Below are 24,470 nucleotides of genomic sequence, written 5' to 3' on the forward strand. Positions count from 1 at the left end.
GGCTGCTGGATCGAACATAACCTTTCCTTACTGCTATGATAAATCCCTGCCGGACTTACAGATACAACAGATCTATGCAGCCACACAACAGGGTTTTAGTCCGTGTGAAGTCATACTTCAAATGATATCTCTGCCGTGACTTTGCTGCAAGATGCTGAACAGCTCAGGGGCTCAAATTCATGCGCTGGCAGACATTTCTGATTTTGAGAACCTGCCTCTCCTTTAAAGATCCTGTTTTACTAAATAACCCCTTCCTGGCTTTTTTTGTTGTTTGAGAACATGTACAGAAGCCTAAATGCACCGATGAATCTTCTCCAGTGACCAGAAATAAGCAAATAAACAATTTTAAGTCTCATTTGTAATATTTGACAAATGCGTATTACATTGAAATACAGAGAACCCGTTCAAAGCAAACATACAGCTCAAATCTAATTTCAAAATTACAATCAAGTCTTAACATAACATGCAGACATTACATACAAAACAAAACAAAGCTGGACCTTATTAAAAAAGCACTGTTGTTGATTGAATCCTTTTTAAACAAGGCCTGGTTTTGCAATGTAAATGCTACATGAGATTTTCTATCACTGACAGCAATAAAAGGAAAGATTTTGAGAGTCGTGCTGACCAGCCAGAAGAACAAGAGGTAGCCCAACAACTGGCTCAGAAATGACACATCTTAAAACCAGTCAGAAGAAAAACTCCACTGAAGAAATCACCCACTTTGCTTGGCAAAATAAATAAATACATAAACACAGCAAATGAGGAAAAGTTGGAGAACGTACTCATGAAAAAGATGCGGTGTTTGTGTATGCGTGAGTGAAAACTGGACACAACCAAAACTGAAACGAAAGCAGGTAAAACCTTGCCTGCCTTAGTTAGGCCATCCTGCCATTTTGAAATGCAGTGGCTTGCAAAGAAGTTGGATGTCACTCTACCACCACTCTCGAACTGCTAGCTGCAGAAATGATCGCTCTTTTGCAGAACTGCCACCTGTGACGCTGAACCAACAGCCATGAAAACATGCCCTGTAACAAGTCAGAGGAGGCAGTGCCTGCATCAGGCAACACTAAGGTTGAAGAGACTCTTCAGAGAGGAGTACTAAAGTTTACATTTCCCGTTGAGCCAGATTTGACTGTTATTAACACTATCAAACTTTGATGCTACTGAGAGATTCTGTGAGAGAGAAAAAAAAAGGCACACAGATCACACAGGTTATCTGACTCAAAATAAATACTAACTAGTGCTTCCTGTCTTCAATTAGCTGGAAGAAAACAAAATGCCTTCACTGGGAAGCAGACAGATACTTACTGCAGTTTTCCTCATCGCTGCCATCAGGACAGTCCTCAAAGCCATTGCACCTGAAGCGGCCAATGATGCAGTGGATTCCACTGGCACAGGGGAAGAAGGTGGCACCACATTTGGACTTGGCTTTCGCTGAGAGAAGAAATGCACAGAAGATTGCAAACATTAGGGGAATGTCTTACAAAGGTTAAAGACACTTCAGTAGCAGCACAGGTTGCTCTGGGAAGCCCAGAAGCAAAGAATCCAAGGTGGACAGGGTTAATGAACACGGCAGCAGGTTCGGAGAATTTGGGAACTGGAGACCAAAGTGGGCAAATACAGGTGAACAAAGAGTCAGGAAACAGCTGGAGAAGGAAAGGGGGAATACAGAGATATGAAGTGAGTTAGTGCCTTTGTGAGAATAATAGGAAACATAAGAGATCTCCATTAAAGCATTTTTAAGGCTGCAAAAGTCAAATTCAGAAAAGAAAATGCTGTAACTAACAGTTCCTCTAGTTAGCACAATTTATATGAAACTAGGTGCAAAAGGAACATGAATTGCATCTCTTACTATACAACTCTCCATCATACAGCTTTCATTATAAAGCTCCTCAGGACATAAACCGCATCTATTTCATAGCACTCACACAGCCATTCATAAAACTAAATACTAACAATAACATGAAAATGTGGTTAAGAAACGATTACAGAACCCCATTTGATCCCTAGTACTTCATATTCTTTTTTACTTCACTGCACAGCAACTCTTCATAGCAGGGAGAAGAGAACGCTGCCCTCAGCTAGAGTAATGCAGATGCTTCCACTACATTGCTCAAGGCAAGCGCCAATTCAGCCCTGTGCTATCATCAGCCCTGAATAAATTTAACTGTTTGCTTGTTTTTCCCTTTTATTTATTTATTCACCGCCCCCCCCCCCCCCCCCCCCCCCCCAGATTAGCACAATTTCATTTTCTACAATGAATCATGGGCTAGAAAGTCCCCTGAAAACAAAAGCCCGGCTGACTGCAGGGAGGTGAGCATTGAACACTGCCAACATGCCATAGTGCCATCCGTGGACCACTTACAGGAGAACAAGAGAAAAGTAGACAGCTCTCTAACTTAAGGACTTTTGAGTAAAATTCTGCTTCTCTTCTTACTTCTGCACCAAATAAAGAAGATGCCTTTTCAGCTCCTGTTTTTTGTTGTTTGTTTGTTGTTTTTTTTTTAAATAGATCTGGATAAGTAGCAGGCAGTCTTTCTATGAACCCATATGGATCGATACATCGAAATGGGCAGTTTTATGAGGCCAGGACAAAGTCAGAAACAACAGAAGAAATGCAGGGGGGGAAAAGGTATGTATATATACACACACACACCAAGTGGGGGAAAGAAGAGTCAACATTAATGTGGAAGGGATCCTCTTTTCCAGGGTTAAAAACGAAACACGGCTGTAGCAAAGCCATATTCTATCACTCAGCAGAGTGCATATAAACAGCCTTAAACCACAGCAATAGTAACTCACGCTTGATTTAGTATCCTCCCAAAGCAAATTCCCACAAGTTCCTCTCCCGCATTTTTGTAACTGTTATTTATTTTGATTATATCAGTGGTTTTCAGTGAAGTAGGAGGTAGGATGTATCGCTGATGTATTCACCTACCACATTTTCTGAAGAGAATCCAAGGTTCACTTGGAAAGAAAAGGTGAACCATTACTTTGTAGAAAAACAAGTTGATAAATTACCCTGAAGTAGCTCCTGTGCTCAACAATACCAGCAATGCAAAACCCACAGCCGAGACACCTGAGACCCTTAATTCTTTACCAAACTTCAAAGAGAAACTTCTGTGCGGGAATCTTGAGGCAGCCTGATCTCAGCTAAATAATTCAGTAATCAGAAGGTCTGAGGCAGTGGCATGCCCCAAGTCTAAAACAAAGGCATCAGGACAAATGCTTCAAGAACAAATTCCCCACCTGTCACCAAAGCAAGAAGTCCATATTCGCATTTGACACACCAGCCAGCCAGCCAAACTGCTGCTGAGAAAGTGTGACCCTAACATTTAGCCACAAAGAGATGTCCAATTCTTAATACTTCCTAGGGTTTGTTCCACCGAGAAAGGAGTTGAGGGGAGGCCTCATGGTGGTTGCAGCTCCCACAGGAGTGGATGGGCAGCACCGAGCTCTGCTCTCTGGTGACTGTGATAGGGCCCCAGCAAATAGCATGGAGCTGTGTCAGGGTGAGTCAGTGTAGGGGTTAGGGAAAGGTTCTTCACCAGAGGCTGGAACAGGCTCCTCAGGGCAGCTGTCATGGTCCTGGGTAGAGTCAGGAGTTAGACTCAATGACCCTCGTGGGTCTCTTCCAACTCAGGCTGTTCTATGGTTCCTGTGATTTGGAGTTTGAATTTGGAGACTATAAAGCTTCCAGCCAACCATTCCATTAGCCTTTATTTATAACCATTAATCAGTTTCCTCCTCAGTCTTCTTTTCCAGTTTACTGAGCCTGCCCTCATATGGGAGATGCTCCAGGACCTTTATCACCTTTGTGGCCCTCTGCCGGACTACTTCTAGGTGATCCCTATCTTTTTTGCACTGGAGAGCCCTGAACTAGATACAGTATTCTAGATGTGGCCTCATTAGTGCAGAGTAGAATAGGAAGATCACCTCCCTCAATCTGATGGCCGCACTTTTTTTAATATGCCCCAACCCCAGGAGTGAAACATTATCATGAAACAGTATTTACACTGAAAAAAAAAAATCAGGCCCAAATAACAGGGCTAAGATTCTCACAGAGAACTGCTGGCTATAGTATAAGCTTGCCGAACACTCCCCCCAGACTTATTTGCTTAAGTTCAAGAGAACCATTTTGGCAGTCATGTATGCAAGTATGTGAACTCACTCCTTATGCTATGCAGAAATCAATCAATCCTTTCACTCCTTTCCTTTAAGGATCTTAAAAAAATAAATAAATTAGTAACTTCCAGTCAGGACCAGCTGTACTTTCCACAGATTTAACAGCTTGCAGGCACAGCTCTACAGTATTAATAGAAAACCATTTTACTAACTTTAGGGCATAAAGTGTGAAACAGAAGTATTTTTCAAGAGTTGTAATCTGTTTTATTATTTCTCAGCAATATGATGAACAGTAGAGGGAAAAAAAGGAGAGAGTATATACTATATAAAATTGCATACTGTATATATGAATATCCTTTTACAAAGGGAATTCTGACATGCCTGACTTCACTACAAGATCTTCAAACACGACTAGAAGGTTACAACAAAACTTCTTCAGTTACGGACTAGCATTTTGTTTTCACACAATAGCCTGATATGCCAGTTCTCCGGTTGAAGACAGAAGCATCTAACTTCATGAGTTTATATGTGGGAATAGAAGGCACTTCAGAAGTAGAGTACTCTGACAACAAGTAAAGGCTAGTGTCTCCATAGACTAAAGTTATCCCTCCTTAAAGTAATCTTTACTGGTCTAGAAGTCCAAAGAACCATCTACAAAATTGTCAGAAAGTAGATGAGACACTAGAGGAAAGCGTAGACAAAAACCCTGATCTATGTTCATCGAGCAAAGCGAGTTCTCACTAAAGGAAGTATTTTAGTGGTCACTACTTTCCTCTAAAAAGCAAAATGAACAATAAGTTCATAGAAAGTACAAGTTCTAGGTCAGCTGTTACGCTGACTAAATTCAGGACATCTCCAAACTTATTACTCACGATTCATATAAGCAGGACAGAAAGGACTAAGGGACACCAGCAGCAAGGGGAGCCTTCCTGACTGAAGGTACTGGTGTGCCAAGGATTTCAGTCCCTCACTCCCTCTGTAGACAGCTTCCTGATCTGCACTGCACGCTGCCATTGACTGCATCCAAAGGGTAAACCTGTCCCAGTTCCAGGCTCTCGGGTCAGACTTGCTATTGACATGCATCTAAAGAAGACTGTCAATGGGATTAAGTAATTAGCACCACAAACCCTCTCGATCTCCTTGTAGAAAAAGCCATCAAATGTTAGTAGATATTGCACTTGTCCTACTCATGTGTAAATTTCTGTAATTGAGCTTCAAATGAGATCTTCCCCATGGTCACTTCATTATAAACGGTATTATAGCTACTCTAAGTATTTGGTTGCTTAATCATGGGTGAAAACAAGAGTTAATTCTAGTTTGACAGCCCAAATCTGTGAGCCATTTGAGTAAGTGACAAAAAGATTAGCAGCTGGTTTACAGCATCTTCTCAATTAATGCAGATGCTCATTTCATGCACTGTGTAATGTTCAGTTCTGTTAAAAAATTGTGATGTTTGTCATCCCTCTAAGAAACTTGATACTAACTTTACTAAAGCTGATCTTCCAGCGGTATTGTTGGCCAAATGGCATTCCAAACTGTTTTTATAACCCTGAGTGCAGCATGTGCAAACAGCAGCTAAAAAACCATTTGCCGTAGATGGATGATTCTCCCTTCCCAGCTCTGTTTCTATACAGTAACTCCAAGCTGAAATATAATGGCTCTGTACCTGCCCCCCTTACTCTGCATGAGTGCCAGCAGAACCTCAAAATTCAATTGCTTATAAGTTGTTTCAGTGGAAGTACACCAGAAGGTAGCCAGTAGGAGACTTCAGCAGCAACTTTGTATCTTTGCTTCACTTCTCCTAAGTCCTGCTATACAAGCTGGATTCTTGGGTTACCTACAAGTAGCTCAGCAAAGTCTACAAAACGATAACAGCATTATGGCTGTTATTATTATGGTCGTGGGTGAGCAGGTCCAGGAAAGGACTGCATCCAGCACAGCGGCTCAGACCTCTTGAGAGTGCTTGATTCCCGAGAGTCCTTAGAACTCAAAGACCCTCGAAAGAACAAGAACACTGACTGTTATTTGTAGATGGTGTGCTAGAGCATCAAGCAGTGAACGTGCCAGGATAACCAGGAGAAAAAGGAAGCAGCGAGAAAAACAAGGATGCTTAAAAACATTCAGTAGTCTCAAGACAGAGGTCTTCCAAGCGAATGCATGCTTTTATAGAGGAATTCCTAATTTTCTGCTACATATTCTAGTTGTTAAGGAAAAAATAAATAAATAAATAATGATTTGTTAATTTCATTAGCCTTTTACACAAATTAGTGCATTATAAATAAGAACTGGGCCACTGAAGATTGTTTCTGTACAACTTTGTAAGATTGATGTTCATACAACATCTGGCAGCCTGGAAACTTAGTACATGACAACACTGCATTAACATAAATACACATAATCTACTTTGACTGCAGATTTTTATTGGTGTGAGCCCTGCAGTTTGCAAGATCTGGTAGAATGTTTCTCTTTTCCTTTGTTCTGGCTCTGTTGCAAGATTTTCTCATCCCATGTTATTAAAAAAAAGAAAAAAAAAAAAAAAAAAAAAAGTAGTTAAGAATTACCTACTTACAGATTTCATTACAGAACTGTGCATTCCCCACAGGCATTTGGAATGCACTAGACTGAGGTGTAACGTAAGGCAGGAGACCACAATGGTACTGTTAGTCCTGCTTATATGGAAAGTTAAATTCCCAGATCATACTCCAGAGGGGAGGGGAGAAGAAAACGACGGCTTAATATTTCCACAATTTCCCACAGCTTTTAACAGGAACACAGAGTTCTGAAGTCGCAATGTTTCTGTAGTCATATTACTTATTTTAATACATGGCTTTTATAGTTATATTAATGCCTTTGTTTCTTATGTCATCTACCTTCGCACTCACCGAGGGACTGCAGAGCACATTTGCTTGCTACCTCACAAACACAGATCAACCCTTCTGCTGCCTTTGGACTCATTTACCTACAGCAACGGCTTGTCATCATCTCCACACCACACACTGACAATGCCTGAAGGTCACAGCCACCTCAGCCTCCGGTTAGTACCATGAGCCATGATGGAGCCACTCCACACTTCCTGAAGCAGTACACAGAGGTTAGAACTAAAGAGCATAAGCTCTAGTACTTCTTGTGTTAGAATCTTAAGATAAAATCCTCAAGTGACAAAGTAATTGTCATGCTGATGTCCCAGTTTTGTAAGTGGCAGGTTACTAAATCACCCACTTGTAAGTATTGATTATTTATCTATCTTTTATAAAATGCAATAAACTTTGATAAAACACAGTTTACAACAAGAAAGCAGAGCAGAGCCTGCAGATCTGCAAGGAAGCTTTCCTTAGGGCACAAGAACTCTCCATCCCCAGGTGTAGTAAGTCATGAAAGGAAGACATGAGACCAGCGTGGTTGAACTGAGACCTGAAGGTCAAATTGGAGAGCAAGAAAATGCATAGACAGTGGAAGCAGGGACAGGAAACCTGGGAGGAATATGGAGATGATGCCAGACTCTGTAGGAATGGAATTGGGAAGACCAAGGCCCAGCTGGAACTGGACTTGGCAAGAGGCACAAAGAAGGGTAAGAAAGGCTGGAAAAGAGAAGGCTCTTAGGTGAGCTGATTTTCTGTATCTAAATGGGGGCTACAAGAAAGAAGCAGACAGACTTTAGCAGGTTCTGCTGTGACAGGACAAGGGGAAATGGTTTCAAACTAAAAGTGGGGAGATTTAGATTGAACATAAGGAAGAAGCTCATTATAAAAAGGGTGATGAGGTACTGGCACAGGTTGCCCAGAGATGTGGTGGAAGCCCTGTGCTTGCAGACATTCAAAGTCAGGATGGATGGGGCTGTGCACACCTCATCTAGTGCACGTGTCCCTGTTCATTGCAGGGGAGCTGGATTAGATGACCTCTGAAGGTCCCTTCCAACTGAAATGATTTTATGATATATTAAACAGTGTAAGGGCAATAATCTTTACAGATGGGTAAGCTCAGTACTACTTGGGAGTCTCAATCTGCTGCTGTACCTCAGCTGGTTTAGACAATCCCTAGAGCTTACTGATGTTACTTCCGAATTGGGGAGACATTTCTTATTAACAAAAGACTGCATCCCACTCTTCAGAGCACTGAGCTCTGACTGTTGAGCCCTAAAGCCTGGTATTTAAAAGGACAGCAGCCAGAATTATTTTGTGCCCTTTGTTCCTGCACATGAAAGCCATTCATCAGACTGACTCTGCTGAGTGGCTAAACCCAAGCAAAACAACTGCAGCTGTAATAATTGTACTATGGTAATAAGCAGTCATTAAATAGCTTACAGAGATTGCAGAACATGCTGTCTCTACAAGACCTTTCCTCTCTATCTTTTAAAGCAGCTATTAGATCTGGTTACTTATTCTTAGCAACGTAAAAGTCATGAATTCAACTGCTCTCACAGCAAAGCCTAAGGAAAGGTGAAGACAAACTTCTGAATTCAGACTGTCACCAGAAAGATTTGGGTTGAGAACAATGACTATTAGTAGATTTGATCCATCTCTCCCCCTTTCATTTTGTGATTTATGCAGGACAAAAGCATAAACACATAATGTGCCTTAACAAAATTCCAGTTTGTAATCTTCCTGTACAACAAAGCTGAAGAATGCTCTGAATCTCAAGGGCAGACGCCACAAAACTTCTTTTTAAGCAGTGAACAGCAGTAAATAAATAAATCTAAAGGCAGTCTTCTGAAATCTACCCTACACCAGCAAAGAAAGAAGGACAAGGAGTCTTTCCGTCCTTACCTGGAGGCTTCCAAACATGAAACACGAGTTTTCTACTGGCACAGTCCCTGCTCAATTCTCCACCCTCCTACTGCCCTCACTGCAACAGGCATCCACTCAAGGGTTTCTCAAACGACAGAGCAGCTTCAACACGTTCAGTACACTTTTTTCTTTTAAGAAACAAAAAAACTTCCATCATTCTGACATCATTAAGCTTTTAACACCTACAGTCCCTGATAAACTACCTCTTTTTTTCATTGAAACTGGATATAATTCAGTCAATCAACACATAACTGAAGTACCATTTTGAAGATGAAAAATGAATGAACTTGCCTTTGTTCTGCAAGAATTTCAGTTTTCCAGTTGAAAAGGTTTTAAAGCACGGGAACAGATTCAGCACATACTCCAGAAAAGCCTCCTGGCTGTTAATTGTGGAGTGTGGGTTTTATCTAACATCTTTATGAAAAGACTTTTTATATCTCACCCACAACTGTGTGTAATTGTTTGTTACAAACACCTTCCTACAGAGACTCCGCTCCTGAACACGCTGAGCAGTAAAGCCTGTTGGAAGTGAACACCAGAGGGAGCAGTAAACATTTGTCTCGTAGGTGGTTTTTAAATTGGAGACAGAACAAAAATGTACAGGAAACCTTGGGGGAACATAAGAAAGGTTACAGTGGACTGTATATTCAAAGTCCAATATGTTGCTAATCCAGTCTAATTCCCCACCAATACAAGATCAGTGAGGAACAAGTGCAAGCATGCAGCTATACAAACGCATATGAATGATGCAATTTTATGTGTGCCACGCATCCCACCCCCTCACTCCACCTCCTGACAACAGCAAAAGATTAATAAAGTCATCTGAGACTGGCAGACATTTATATAAAACGTTCCATGCATTTAGATGTAATACATGGAACCAAAAACATCTAATACAGAGAAGACAGATATAGTGATGTAAAAAAATAGGGCATTTTCATTAGATACAAACACACAACTCAAATTCTACATGAGAAAGAACACGGCTAAGAGATGCAAAAAGAAAGAAGAAATAAAGGATTAATACGCCAACATACCAGCAGTGAACAAGTAACTACAGTGCTATCCCAAGTATTATGCTGCTAGCCTGCCAGAGATTTGAAAACACATTTAAGAACAACAGAAGTATGGCTACAGCCACGAAAACACAAATGGGTCAAGAAAACACTCCTGCTACACGCTGATCAAAAAACATTTCCCCCAAATTCACTTTTCTTATTTTTTTTAGAAGGAACTGAACTGAAGATAAAAATTCAAGTTTTCTCAGTCCTTCATCTTTGTACTACAGCATGCAACCTGCCACACTCAGGAGTTGCCAGGCCTATTTGTCACCAACAGGTGGAAAGCCACAAGGGCCCTGGCTTCAGCACGTGCCCTAAGAGCACCAGCTCCCTGATGCAGAGCCAGAAAGGTTCCTACCAGATTTCTGAGGCACCCGGACTGAACTGGCTTCCCAGATTGTCCTAATGTGAGTTGCAGCCTTCAAGACTGTAAGAGTCAATCTGCTGGTGCAGGACTCAACAGAAACTTGATTGACCACACCATGCTGAATGCAAACCAGAACTGCAAACATAAACCCTTCCATCCTGACTGCAAGGGGCTCCTGCAAGCACCTATCTGAAGAGCCAGGTGTTCTGCAATCAGGTGAGAAACTGAGCAGACCCTCAGCAGAAGCTTGCTTGGTAGGTGGCTTCAATGCCTGCAGGGCAATGCTGTTAAAATTCAGTTTTCACGATGCACTTCATTTAAAGGAGAAATTCTCCCCCACGGAGGAGACTTGCATATAAAGACTCTAACTGACTGAAGGACAATCAGAGCAAGATCTGTTGCTGCTGAACTGCTGGTGATAAGCCAAGGTTTTTGCTACTGCAGCTCCAGATTTTCCTACAGAGCCAGATCTTGCTATTCCATGCAGAATAGCGTGCTGGGAGCACATTCTTACAAGCACCAATGATGCCCTGTTGCTCAGCCATTCCCCAATACATTGCCTTTATCACTGAGTGAAAAACCTGCTTTTCCTTTATATTCGGATTGAATGAGAAACAGCAGTGACTGGCAGCAGAAACATGAGATACTTAAGCTCCTGCCACAAGAACACACTGCCCCAAAGCTATCCTCACAAGATGCTTTTTTCTAGACCACAGCTTATACCTCTGGCCTAACACAGCTGTATTCACTGTGTGCCACTACTGGCTCATAGCTGAATGCACTATCTTGACTTGTAGGAAATGGCTCTCAGAAGAGCGATGAGGGAAAATCAAGACTTCTGGGTATTTGGTACCTCTCATTCTGGCTGCTGTCATGCCAGGCACTTAGCACGGATGATGTGCCATGCTCTGAATCTGCACCATCTGCTGCTCGTTAGCTGACAAAGGCAGCAACATGCCATCTCTTCACTTGCTGTTGCTCATTAGCTGACAAAAGCCATTTTCAGTGTTCACATTGTTCTTTCTGCAATAATCTAATACAAAGATGTACAAAAGCACAAAGAAAAGAGGAAAAAAAAAGATGACAGAGTACATTAGGAGCTTAACTAAGAACATTATTGTACTAAGATCTCCAGTAGTGAATCCTTCCAGTGGGATACAGGACTTGGCCCTAATGCAACATGTCAGCAGGTAGGTATAAAGGTCAGTATTAAAGATAATGTGTTTACCTCAAAATGTTTTGAAACATCTTAGCATATTTCTCTTTTGTGTTATTTTGGATCTTCTACACCTGCTAGCAGACTGAGAATACAGAGCAGCCCACAGCATGCAGCTTCACCATGCTGGGTGCAAGCAACACACCCCACATATAGGTGCACCCAGTGTATAACCAGAGCAGCACCCAAGAGCTATGCATTCGACAACTGTACGCTCCACAGGAAAGTCACACTGGCAAAGGCTCTGCACTTCTCAAGAAGAACCTCAGCTACAGTTACAAATCATCTACAGAGCTAAAGACCAGTAGTGGCAGTAGTTAAAAGCCCACAAGCGTTCAAAAGCGAACTGCGTGACCCATACTTGAGCTCACAGGCTGATTAGCAATTCAGCTGATGAGAATCAGCAGAGCCAGAGGGAACAAGCTACAAAAATGTTCACCATTTTGGGAGATGGACTGAAGATAGCAAGTTACTTGCACTACTGAGAATGAGAATACTCACCAAAGATTCACAGTGCCACGGTCAATTAATTACTTTCCAAGCTCTGTTAGTGGTTTGGAAGAAAAGCCAAAGAGATGCTTTGCTTCAAGGAGAAGCGCATCTGCAGCAATGGAAGTCCCAGCAACAGCTTCTTCCCTCTCTCTTACACCTTTCCTCTACCCTCCTGCTCAGATAACGTCTTTCTGTTGCCGCATCACCATGACATAAGGCAAGAGTACAGGAGACATTCTGCGTGCCAAACAGCATGCAGACAGCTGGCATGGGAAGTGTTAAATCACTCACAGGTCAGGGCAGAGAGGAAGCCAGAAACTCACAGATGGTATGAATTCTGGCAGATGAAGAAGATGAAGAAAAATCTTGCAAGCAAAGTGACGTGGTTAAGAGAAATGGTCCTCCAAAGCAGAAGACAGAAAAAGGAATAAAGGAACAGAGGAAAGAGGAGATGTGAATGGGCAACGTGCAGATCATTCTTCTCTTCCATCTCACTTCCTCCTCACAGCCGGAGCAACACACATGGGCTCCTCGTAGCTTTCCACCCATAGGCAGCAAAAAACAAAAAGCAGAACATCTGAGCTGTAAGTTTCCATTTTGTAAGGGTAACAGAGAGAATGAAATAGTACAGAACTCATCAGATATTCCTGGACACCCACATTCAAACATAAGGCAATCCAAAAAGGAAAGACTTTGCACCTGATGACACACGTGTGAAATCTCTTCCTCTGTGGGCATGCCGAAACAGAGCATGTTGCTTTCACAAAGACACCGGTCTGCAGCACCATCTGAATTCAGTGATCACACAAAACACTCCCAGGCAAGGTGAAAGCCTTTAAATGTGAACTAGTTAGTCGATGAGGAATTGCAGACAAAGCAGCTTACAGCACGGCTTAGGGTAGTAACACACTGGGAACTCAGCCATCTCACACTGCTGAAGTAACTCACACAGCTTTGTCTCCACTCTCAACAGCTCAGCTAATGCAAAGCAACATCACAGCAGAAAACAAAGGACGCTGATTTTGCTGCAAGGTAAGCTTTAGTAAGCAGAGCCTTGTTCTGAAAGGAGGAAGGTAACAAAGCCTAGCCAAAAACAATAAATAACAAACACATACATACACACCCCCACGAACACTCCTCAGCCTTGTCACGCTCTAATGACACATCCAAGCACAGCTGCCCTCCCTTATAGAAGCTGACACCAGAAGAACAGTGCTGCTGGTGCAGCTACACAACCAGATGTGAAGTATGCACATCTGGAGCATCAGCTGCTCTCACTTTTCCACTGCTGTTTCTGCACTCAAGAGGATCAGTTCCTGGGCTCCTACATCTCTTTCTCCCACACAGTAAGGTGAGCAGTCCCAGACATTAATTACACTGCACATCTTTAAAAGCTGTTTGGTTCAGCTTCAATCACTGGAAAGTGAACATGTTTTATGGAAAAAAAAAACAAAACATCCCAGAGTGGATACTCAAACACTGGAGCAGGTGTCCAGTGAGGCGGTGAGCAATCCATCCTTGCAGGTACTCGACACTTGACCAGACAAGATTCTGAGCAACCCTGATGCGAGCTCATCCTGCTTTGAGCAGGCAGATGGACCAAATGATACCCAAAGTCCTTTACAGCCTCAATTAATCCATGAGCTTGTCTTTACAGACTGACACAAGCTGGAGGGGCAGATAAGTGATTTTTCTTCTTCCTTTACACTTTCCAGACAAAATGCTAGGGTTGCATTTGCATGCCTTTGATCTGACATAGAAACTTTACCACCAACTCAGGGATGTTAAACCAATCCTACTTTTCATCACTTTCTGATGTAAACGACTGGCCAGTGACAGGTATCACAGTACCTCAGAAGGGTGGGCCCATTTTCAAAATTAATCAAAAGAGCAAAACAAACTTTTTTTTTTTTTTTTTAACCTGCATACACTAAATATCTTTACCAACTAATATACAAGGGCAGCTCTGAAAGCAAAACTTCCTATTTCATTACAATGGCCCATGATGTCAGACGTGGCCGTTGGTGGTATGGTAGTAAAGGTTGAACCTTCCCACCAACGTTCAATTCCATTTTGCTGCCATCTGACAGATGGCAGAAGAGGGGCAAAACAAAATGGCTGACAAAACGGAATCTGACACTGAAGCGAAGATGAAGCAAAGGTATGGCACTGAATTCCACCATGCAGAAAAAATGGCAACCTCTGACATTCATTGAGGCTTGCTGAACATTTATGCAGACCTAACAGTGAATATGAACACAGAGAGGCAGCAGGTGGTGCATTCTGCAGTGGTGACAGTGAATCACCTCCGCTGGTGCAGGTTTTAATGAGCATAGCATGCAGTCTCCTTTTCACCACTGGCAAAAACACACAGCCAATGGTGGTGACTATGCTGGAAAATAGTGTTCTGTAGCTGAGAATCTGCCCTATCAAATAGTGCCCTTTGTATCAGTTGTGGTTTCTGTGGAAATTATTAGGAGGCACTGCTATCAGAGAAACCTATGTATAAATAATTGAACTGTCCCTCAAGCTATTAGCAAGTTTATGTGCTTAGACATAGGCCAACAACTAATACCACAAAGTCCTTCCAGCCTTCTGCATAACTGCATAATCCTCCAGCACCCCCACCCCCCACCGAGACAGTTCTTGTCCCTTTGCCACACCTGCCAGAAGGGGATCCCAACGTCAAGAATCGTTTCTTTTTTGTGAGCCTTGTGATTACTGACACAAACACACACACACCCCTTGTGTGCAGAATGCAAATACAGTGGTTGGTCCACTAGAAGCACAGAGTTAAAAGTTGTCCACTAAAATGCAGTGGAAGGAGATGCAAAACAGGCAGCTTGAAGATCTCTGGACACGCTACAGAACCTTCTTTGCATGAATATTAATTTCCTGTTTGGATATTCAAATGAGCTTTATTTCCATTCTGTTTTGGCTTATCTGACCTGTTAACAGTAAGCCAGCCCAGGATATGAATCTCTTGCTCTCCCTGCTGTCTTCAAGTCTGTTGCGACAAGAATAACTTTTATGAAGTCACATTTTGCATCTTTTTATATTTTACTGTCAGCTACTAGACTCGTTACTGCCTGCAGTTCACTGGATCCAACTGGTTTTGGTAAGGAAGCTTTTTAACAGAGTCAAGCAGCACATCTTCCTGTTTGTGATTCATGAGCAAATGTCCAGCCCAGCCTTCATTACTCCACTTAAAAAAACTGTCCATAAGATTAATGAAAGTCTTCGTTACAATTTTCTAGTCTAACAAGTGGAAGCAAAATTCATGCAAGGCAGAGGATGGCAACATTCTCAGACACAGAAACTCTGTCTTTGTGTCCTGTAAATACAGAGAAGTACCATCTCTCAGCTCATTTTAAGAAGCCATCACTGAACACCAAGAGAAATGCCAGTTGCACACTCAAGAGTCAGGTAACCAGGAACCTGCGAGTCACAAAGCTCCTGTCAACAAGAACATTGGACTAAAAACTGTATACCGAACTTCAGACATTTTTGATTCTTGTCCAAGCTCCCACCAACAGCAATTCTACCAAGGTTTAAACAGATGAGCACAACTGATCAATCCTTACAACAACACCAACAGATTAACTTGGCTTCAGTGCTGCAACACAAGCTTGATGCTTTTATAAAGATTACAACACACCAGATATTTAGTACAGATACATTTAAGGCCTTAGAAGTAGGAAAAAAGCTCCCTGGCTCAAAGCAGAACTATGCACATGATTTTCCACAGCGCAGTTATTAAAGCCTCCATTATTTTAAAAGGAATGGAAAACTGGGATTAAGGACAAGGAATAAAGAAACAAGCATTTAACAAAACATGCTACTTTTAGACAATGAATTTAAAAAGATATTCTTTTATTCTCTATTCTATTCCACAAGTGAGGTAGTAATGTTCTTGAAGTGTCCTGGGAAAGGTAAGGTTCTCACAAAGAGGTTGAAGAGGAATAAAATCTCTATAAAGTACTTATATAAAAAAGAAACATTTTCTGGGCAAAAAGCACTCAATTATCAGAAAGTCCTCAGACACTTCAGAAGAATGTGAAGTTTGTGGCCTTGTTCCCTCCTAAACATGGCCTCATGATATTTTGCCATAGCATAATATTGCTGCCTGGGTATACTATGTAGCCTAGAAAGCCAGAGAAATCAAGAAATTGGCAGTAGCTTCATTACTTGTATAGTATATACTAAAGAACGCAGCACTAATGTTGCCATACAAGCCTTGTGGTAGCAGGCACACCGAGGTCACAGCAATGGTCACTTACGGCATTCCTTTTCATCGCTGTCATCGAAGCAATCTGGCAGCCCGTCACACTGCCAGGCCCCCGGGATACAGCGCCCATTGCTGCACATGAAGTTTCCAGGTATGTTGCATTCATTTGTGAAATTGTTCCCAGGCAGCAGCTGGCTATCTGCAACAACAACGAAAATCAAGTTCATGGGGTATTCGAAAAAAAGTCAATCCTTCATAAGTCTAAACATGAATAAAACAGGTAAGGCCACAAGAACTCAGCTCCATACACTCACGCTTCTGTCAGACTGGTATTTAGCCTGCAGATTTTCATTTACTTATTGAAGTCTGTGGGCTAGGAACTAGGTAGCACATGGACTAATTCACACAGGCTTTTCAATGAAGTTCTAAATGTAGTGATGCTTGCTGTCAGCCCAGTGCCCTGGCATACACCTGTCCATGCAAGAAAGGCAGACAGAATGTCACTAAGTCTGCTATGCAGACAGGGTTTAGCAGGACGAAACTGGAGATGAAGAAAACAGAGTAAGAAGGCAACCTATAAATTTGCCTTTAAGGTTTTAACAGCTCTAATCAGTGATTTTCATCTACTATGTTTCCATATCTGTGCACTGTTTTCGAAACACGGGTATTGCAGAAAGGTAAACTTCAGGGGAGGAAGACAGATAATGGCAATTATTTTAATAAACAAAAAGATTCAACCACAGGTCCAAAATGTAAGTTGGGCTTGGAGGACTGATGCTCCCAAAACAGGAGCAGCATGATAAATGGAATCTCAAATCATCACACTGTGGGAAACTGCAAGACAACACAGAGGATGAGAGAAAAGCTCCATCTCCCATCTTTCTGCCCAGTCTGAAGCAATACGCTCCAAGTTCACATTGTCTTAAAAACCAAAAACAGAAACCTTCCTGCATAAGAATGGGGATGTCACTGCGCCCTTATAACACTCTCAAGTTTTACATCATCATTTCAGGAGATGCAGGACAAGACTGCTTTGGGAAGTATTTTTATGCCCATTTCTGACCCAAACAATAAGTTTCCTCACAATTTCTTTTTTCCTGGCAAACGTCTCACTCTCCTGGGATGCTTTTTTCTATACTTTTACCGGTTTCATTCAAACCGCAGTTTCATCCCATGTATCACTGCTCCTCCAACCAAGGAAGAACAGTTTTACTCTCTCCGCACTGCTATTTGCAAGATGCAGCTTCTTGCTGTACACTGGGAACAACTCAGTGCCTGGCCCACACAACCATCCTTAGGCAAAGTGCCACTGCCAGCAGCCATCCAGGAGAGCTGTCCCCAACTCTGCTTCATGCCCGAATCCCCACATCTAAACCAACAATGGAAATTATCTGTCCTTGGCCAGCCCTGCAAGGAAACATGGAGAACATACAGTCAGTAACAGCCCCTGGGCTACTGCCGCCTAAAAGCATCCAAGTTCTGCAGCTTTAAGTTCAACTGACAAGTGTGGGTGAGTTAGCTTTCTTCCTTAAACCAGCACTTCGACACAATCAGATCAGTCTTCGTATCACTGACCTGTATCTGATAAGTGATGGCCAAGCCAAAATCACTCCTCCCAATAGCTGCACAGAAGTTGCCAACATTGCACAGCCTCCTGTTAGGCAGCAGCCTACAGTGCACCCATAACACAGCTGCCTGCGATGGGAGGAAGACTGCCCAGTACTTCAACAGATCAAGATATGAAACAGTGATACAGACATCCTCTGCAGTGTCAAGGCATGGCAATATGTCACATTCCTAAGCTTCTTAAGAGGTGTCCAAGAGCATTAAAAGCAGACCATAACCCCTTCTCTACAGTCCTCAGAAAAGAAAGAAAAGAAACTCTACATCATCTAAATTTTGTGGTACCATAAGCATCATACAACAACTACGAATTACCAAGGTTTCAGTTCTCCCGAAGTCTAAGCATTTCGGTAGTACATTGAGGCAATACCATCAAAAAAAGGGGCCATTCTCATTTGTGCTGCTGCTCTTTGCCACCTTCTTGTCTAACCCTCCTGCCCACACCTCTCTTCCCCCCCCCCCCCCCCCGCCCCCCAGCTCCACTTCGACACAGAAGCTGCACCTACTCAGAATGAAACCTCGCTGTCAACACTTTAGCAAGGCCTCCTCCAGGCCTGGGCGAGGTGCCAGCAAAGAACAGATGCCGGGTCTAGACTTGCCCCAAGTAGGGAGCTGCCTTCCCTGCTCTGAGCATCACGGTGCTCCCCAGACGACGCAGTAACTGATGCACTTCCAAGGACTGCAGCACCTCCTCCGCAGAGAGGCCCAAGCTTGGCTCCTGGCAGGCTGCATCTGCCTGAAAACATTCACCAGGATCATTGCGCACCCGTAATGAAAAGCTTAGATCAATTAGAAGCTTAGAATCATGCCAATTCATTTAAGAATGTTTTAGGCCTCAAAAAGCACCAACTCAGAAACAACGCCCCCCAAAAGCCATCAAGTCCCTGATGCTTCTAACAACCCCTTTGAATAAAGGCTGTACTTCTACTCTACTGAACTGAAGGCAAATGTCATGAATACATATCAGATTTTGTTACCCAGCACGCGGACTGTTTATAGGATTTCCTTTTCCATACAGTAAATTCATCCTCAGTGCTCTTCTAAGGATGTAGCACTAACCTTTTTACCAAACAAGAAACAAAAGATACAGGCAGACTAGTTGTCAACAGACCTATGCGACTTCTGCTGCAAAATGGGAATGGCGAACGCCGACTCACCTATTTCAAAGGAAGAAGAGCTCTTTCTCCTCAAATATGACCCCCATCAGCTGCTGGAATAGAGCTACAGATTACAGACTCCACAGTTTCAGAGTCACAGTCAGCACACCCAGAAACATGCCCTGTGTGTCACTCTACCTCCACAAATAAACAAATAAATCCACCAGTGGGTATGGAACTGTCAAAACAATGCCACACGTGGAACCACTGAAACGGTACAGTCCATTTTTTTCCCATTGATTTGGAAGCCTCCTCTACCTGATACAAAGGCCAGTAAGGCTGCAAGGAAACCCTCTCTGTGGCCACTTGCTCTGCAAGGGAACGTGAGAAGAGCAGCATTACAGGCACAAGAAAGACCTGTTCTATCACCCATTTTTCTGAAGGATTCAAGCAGCATCCTGACGAAGTCTGTACAGATGTCAGACTCTGTGCAGCCAACTTGCTATACTGCTTGTTGGCAGGGCAGAAACTCCTTCAATCTGGCAGAGCCGCCTTTCCAATCGCTGACATATTTACCCTGCAGCCTCCCTGACTAATTTTGAATTCAGCCCAAATGTGAACTGCATGGATGTGTTCAGTTAAGTGAAGGGAGAAGGGAAAAGAAGCAGCCCATTTTCACCGCCACACACTGCTCACTTTAAAAAGCACACCATCTGACCTGAATAAAAAAGGGACTCGTGTTTCACTTCGAAGGGGACTGAGTAAGGAAACCAATCTGTTTTAGCAGCCCCTTCCCAAAACGCCAGCATCTAAATATTTAATACTCGCTAAAAAGGAACCAGAGGAAAAAATAAACAAAAGGACATTTCATACTGAGCACGTCACACTGTAGAAAAAACGCAAAAGGCTAGGATACCTTTCACAGGAAAATCTCTACCTGAAAGCTCTCCAGAGAGCTGCGCACTACAGAACAGATTGCTACTGATAGTACTGCTGTGTCTGTACCAGGACACATGATCAGAGGGAACAGCCAGTCATTCTGGCAATGGAGTTTTTGAGGAAGAAATATAAGACACTTATGTGTTCAAATCTGGTCACCAACAGCATCCGTAACTTCAGCCTCTTTGCAAAGAGGATCTGTCACCAAGGATGAAGCCCGACCTCTTTGCTGCCAAACCTCTGACATGTCTTCTGTGGGAATTGTCACTGGATGCTGTCAGTCACCTCCGTATAACAGTTCCCAGATGTGAGGAGATAGATTTAGATCCAAGCCAGTGTGTAGCTATAGTGCTACTCACCAGGGCTACTCAGGACATACCTGAATGAACACCTCCTGTTGTCCTGTTTACCCCCTGCCCAGCATACAGACATACCAGGTTTGATTTCAGTGCACCAGGAAGGTGTCCTTGCTCTACTGAAACCCACGACACACCATGAACACAAAAGGAGAAACTAGAGCAGATGGGCACCTGGAATTTGCAGCAAGACGGCACCAAAAAGACATTCCTCACACCTGCTCACCCACAAAGAACATCACAGCTACGAAGACAGTAATTTAACTTCCTCTGTCGTGATTAAAACCTCAATTCATGACTTAATGGTATGAATCTTTTCAAAAGATATGATTAGGGAATTTTGTTACCATAGGTGCTTTTGTCTTTACAGCAAAAGAAACTACAGGATCTTCATTTAAAGATTTCAGGAGGATTTAAACACCTTTCTGTGTACCAGGTAGAATGCTCCGAGATCGTATTCTCATTGCATTGACCTTGGAACAACAGACACAGGGTTTGAATTTTGGGTGGTTTTATGTGAAGCCAGAGTTGGACTTGATGATCCGTGTGGGTCCCTTCCAACCCAGGTTACTGTATAGATCTGTAACTGCAGACTTTCAACAATGCTTTTATATTCTCCTAAGTCAACTTAAAGACAGCAAAGAAGCAGCGCAAAGTGCCCGGTAGGATATCACAAGACTTGTTTCCTCGGAGACTGCAAATATTTACAGATGTTTACATTCAGGTCCAGTTGCTTCTGTGGATTTAGGTGAGAAGACAGATGCTTCTTTTCAGACTTCTTCATGCAGATATGAAGCATCTGACTCACCAAATCCACATCTATGTTACAGATGTCTACTGATGAAATTCAAAAGCTAAGCATAAAGAAACTCCAAGCATTATGCCTTGCCTAAAATTTCAGTTTAACACCACATTATCCTCACTGGCAATAAAGGTATACTGTAAGCAAGGCAACACTGGTGGAAATAAGACAGACTTGGCCTAACACTCAGTGCACTGAAACCAAAGGTGCTGGCTATTTATGTTTAAGAGATAATGCTGCAATCAGGACTCCAGCAGCTACCCAAAGGCTCCATGACAACAGTTATTCAACCTCTTTGCTACAATTTACCCCTTGTTCAAATGAAAATGGGAAGTCAGCTTTGAAGAAGAATGTCCCAATCAGAACCCAAGTATGCACAGCATAAAAAATATTGTCTGTTAACAGCTCCAGCAGATAAAAGATACACTATGGAGGACTAAGTTCACTTTCCATCTCTTTTATGAATACCTTTGATATCACTCAAACAAAGCATCCTAGCGTATGTTCAGGCTGGTTTGGGGAAGCCAAGAACAAGACAAGCTCCTTCTTGCTCTGCTGCAAAACCAGTGACATCACCTAAGCATCTGTCACAAGTAAAGGACACCTGCCAGCCATTATCTGACAACTTAAATCCCCTTGAACAATATTAATCCCTACCCTCCCCTATCCTCATTTAAACTGCCTGATGATTACATTGCTTATACAACATGAGAAGTTACAAAGGTTATTTGTAAAGGCAGATTGACAGCCCCACTGCAACACAAGTTCTCAGAAATGTTTCTTCACTGAAGCACGGCTACATTTGTGATTAATTCAAGGAACTGCTCACTGCTGAGGCTCAACTCACCCTCCTTCCATGTTCCAAGTGCGATATATTCTGTAGCTAACATTCTCAAGACTTGAAAATGAATCAAGCCTAGCCAAAACAGAAGAAATTCCCACAGTTACTTCTGATTAAAACACTAAACACACTTGTTTTTGTTTTGTTTTGTTTTGTTTTTCAGAAGCTGAGAGCTTCTTTCAATTCAGACAGAAAAAACCACAATGCTGAGAAGTCAGCCTACTATCGGATAGTCATCCTTGAGCCATTAATTCCTCAGAGCAAAGACACCCTTTATTGAACTGGAGAGCAATTAACACATCACCATCTCCACCGTAAATAACATAACACACACAGAACAGCGTATCTCTTTCTAAGCAGCCTATGGTATTAGCTTAAGCAATTGGCATGCTCCCCATAGCAGGTGGCTGCCTTTCAGCACTTAGCCATGCGAACTCTTGAATTAAATATAATCTTCTAAATCATTCCCTAATAAACAGCCACTTGCTTTTTCCTTGCAACACCACATGCAGAAAGTGAGCTGAGGTGAACAGGTTTATTTTAATCCTACAGCCTTTGTGGAGGGACTTGGCATTCCCCTGGAGTCCCCACGCTCGTCTGTCCCTAGCACAGCTGCTTCAACACACCAAAAATACAAGTGCCTCTCAGGTCCACGAGCTCTCAGCACAGCTATACGGTGGAAGAAAAACAGGCTGTCAGCTACTAACAGCACAGAGTGAGGATGGACCACATCCACAGCCCCAAAGTGCACAAGATTGAAAAGGAGGAGCAGAAGCAGAACTAATTATTTAGATTACCGAGCCGCACCTTGAAGAAGGAGCATTCCCCACAGCAAGATTCCCAGACGTGCATCCAAACCTCAGAGCCAGATCAAAACTCTAAATTTACAATTTCAGCCTTTCCCAGATGCCTTTCCAGTTTCACTTCCCATGATTGTAAGCAAACCATGAAAACCATTACTGTGCAGCAAATGAGTGCACGTGTTGACACAGCACCGTCCACTCCAGAGGATGTTAATTGCTTGGAGCATTTTCTCTAATGATGTGTTCTTCATATTTTCAGAAGAGCATTGCCATTATCTCTGGGCACTTACACATAAAGTTAACACAGTCCAAAAGAAGAATCTGAAACATAAGGAATATATTCCACCAACCATTCTCTTCAGGGTTAATGAATAATCACTCTCATAACAATTTCCTAATCACCACAGGTTGTTATTCTCTTTCTGATCTTCCAGAAGTGTCGGTGACGCTCACTGACACACAGGACATTCTAGGGGTGCAGTTGAGCAAAAGCAAGTAGCTCCCAACAATGCACAGAGCATACCCCTAAAAAGAGTCCAGAGAGAACCTACTGTCTGACAGCAGGAAACTGGTTATAGAGAGTCACTGCATCAGCTCTTCCAGTTCTTCATCACACTGATTCTGTAGAGCTTGATGGGGATGGCAGTGAAGGGAGAGCAAGAAAGGACAAAAAGTAAAGATGCAATTCTCTATATTCAAGCAAGTCAAAAGCAAAGCTAATCCTGATGATTGTACCCCCTTCTAACACACTTTATATATTGGTCTTAATGAAAGACAGAACTTGCATATGTAGAAAAGAATCTAGCTTCTCCTTGAACTGCACATGCAATACATTCATCACTTTATACCAGCTGCCTTGCAACAAAGCACACTAGGCCACTCACATACCATATAAAAAACTACAGACACCTACGTAGGACAGAGAAGTTAATTGTTTCTAGCATCTCAGAAGACAGCATTTTATCTTGTTTTGCTCTGCCTCTATACTTTGAAAAAAGAGACTTGCATGTACTTTGTCATAATTATACAGCCCCACTGCCTGAAGTCACTGTAATTTTTTGCAATACCTCTGTGACACAGTTAGGTACATTACCCTCCTCTCTGATGGATTAAGACCTTGGAGTGAAGAGACAGTAAATCAAGTTTCACCGTAACCAGCGTCACCTGAATAAAATACCGCGAGCGGCTGACACAGTGAAGAACCTCTCAGATAATTCTGCCAGTTATGCCTTAAAGGCCTGGATTTTAAAAGAGAAAGGGGTGGTGTTAGTGTCCCTTGGTAGATTTATGATCAGTATGGCATCATCTGTCCTGCCAGAGCCCATGCTGCTGCACATTACCTAACCAAACAGATATGCTGCCTGTATCAGGCCTGCGCTATCTGGCTGGAAGTACTTTCTGTAGTGCATGGATGCGAAGAGAGTCTACAGAGTAAGTAAACTCTTGTTTCTGTCTCAAACTACAGTCCACATCAACTCTTTATATCAAACTCCTCCCTGTATGAATGCAGAAAATCCTCATTAAGTAAACATGCTCAAATGGCTGGTTGCTGCCACTTCGGAAGGCAGAGCACGCAGGATTTTCATAGTCAACATGTCAGCCTCCTTAGAACAGAGATGCTGGAATTGCTTCCAAAGCAGCAGAATGGCTGCACTCTGCTCCACCAGCTCCGGACACTCTCTCACCTCACTGCTTGCTCTGCTGATAAAATATGGCAAGAAAAAGGCACTGGT

At 42.6% G+C, this 24,470-nt stretch overlaps 1 protein-coding gene across 5 annotated transcripts in view; it reads right to left on the reverse strand.

The window, feature by feature from the left end:
- Positions 1-24,470, reverse strand: part of LDLRAD3 (low density lipoprotein receptor class A domain containing 3) — a 109,441-nt gene that overhangs the window by 53,994 nt on the left and 30,977 nt on the right. For 4 of the 5 annotated variants that reach the window (XM_072339211.1, XM_072339215.1, XM_072339213.1 and 1 more), the window contains 2 exons: positions 16,329-16,475; positions 1,312-1,437 (listed from right to left, as the gene is read on the reverse strand). In XM_072339211.1, coding sequence (XP_072195312.1) covers positions 1,312-1,437; positions 16,329-16,475 — 273 coding nt within the window. Of the gene's footprint in view, positions 1-1,311; positions 1,438-16,328; positions 16,504-24,470 lie in introns of those variants that run through there. The other variant, XM_072339214.1, reaches the window with a different exon arrangement.

The sequence above is a fragment of the Excalfactoria chinensis genome, chromosome 5 (genome assembly GCF_039878825.1).
Source record: "Excalfactoria chinensis isolate bCotChi1 chromosome 5, bCotChi1.hap2, whole genome shotgun sequence".
Classification (NCBI taxonomy): Eukaryota; Metazoa; Chordata; class Aves; order Galliformes; family Phasianidae; genus Excalfactoria; species Excalfactoria chinensis.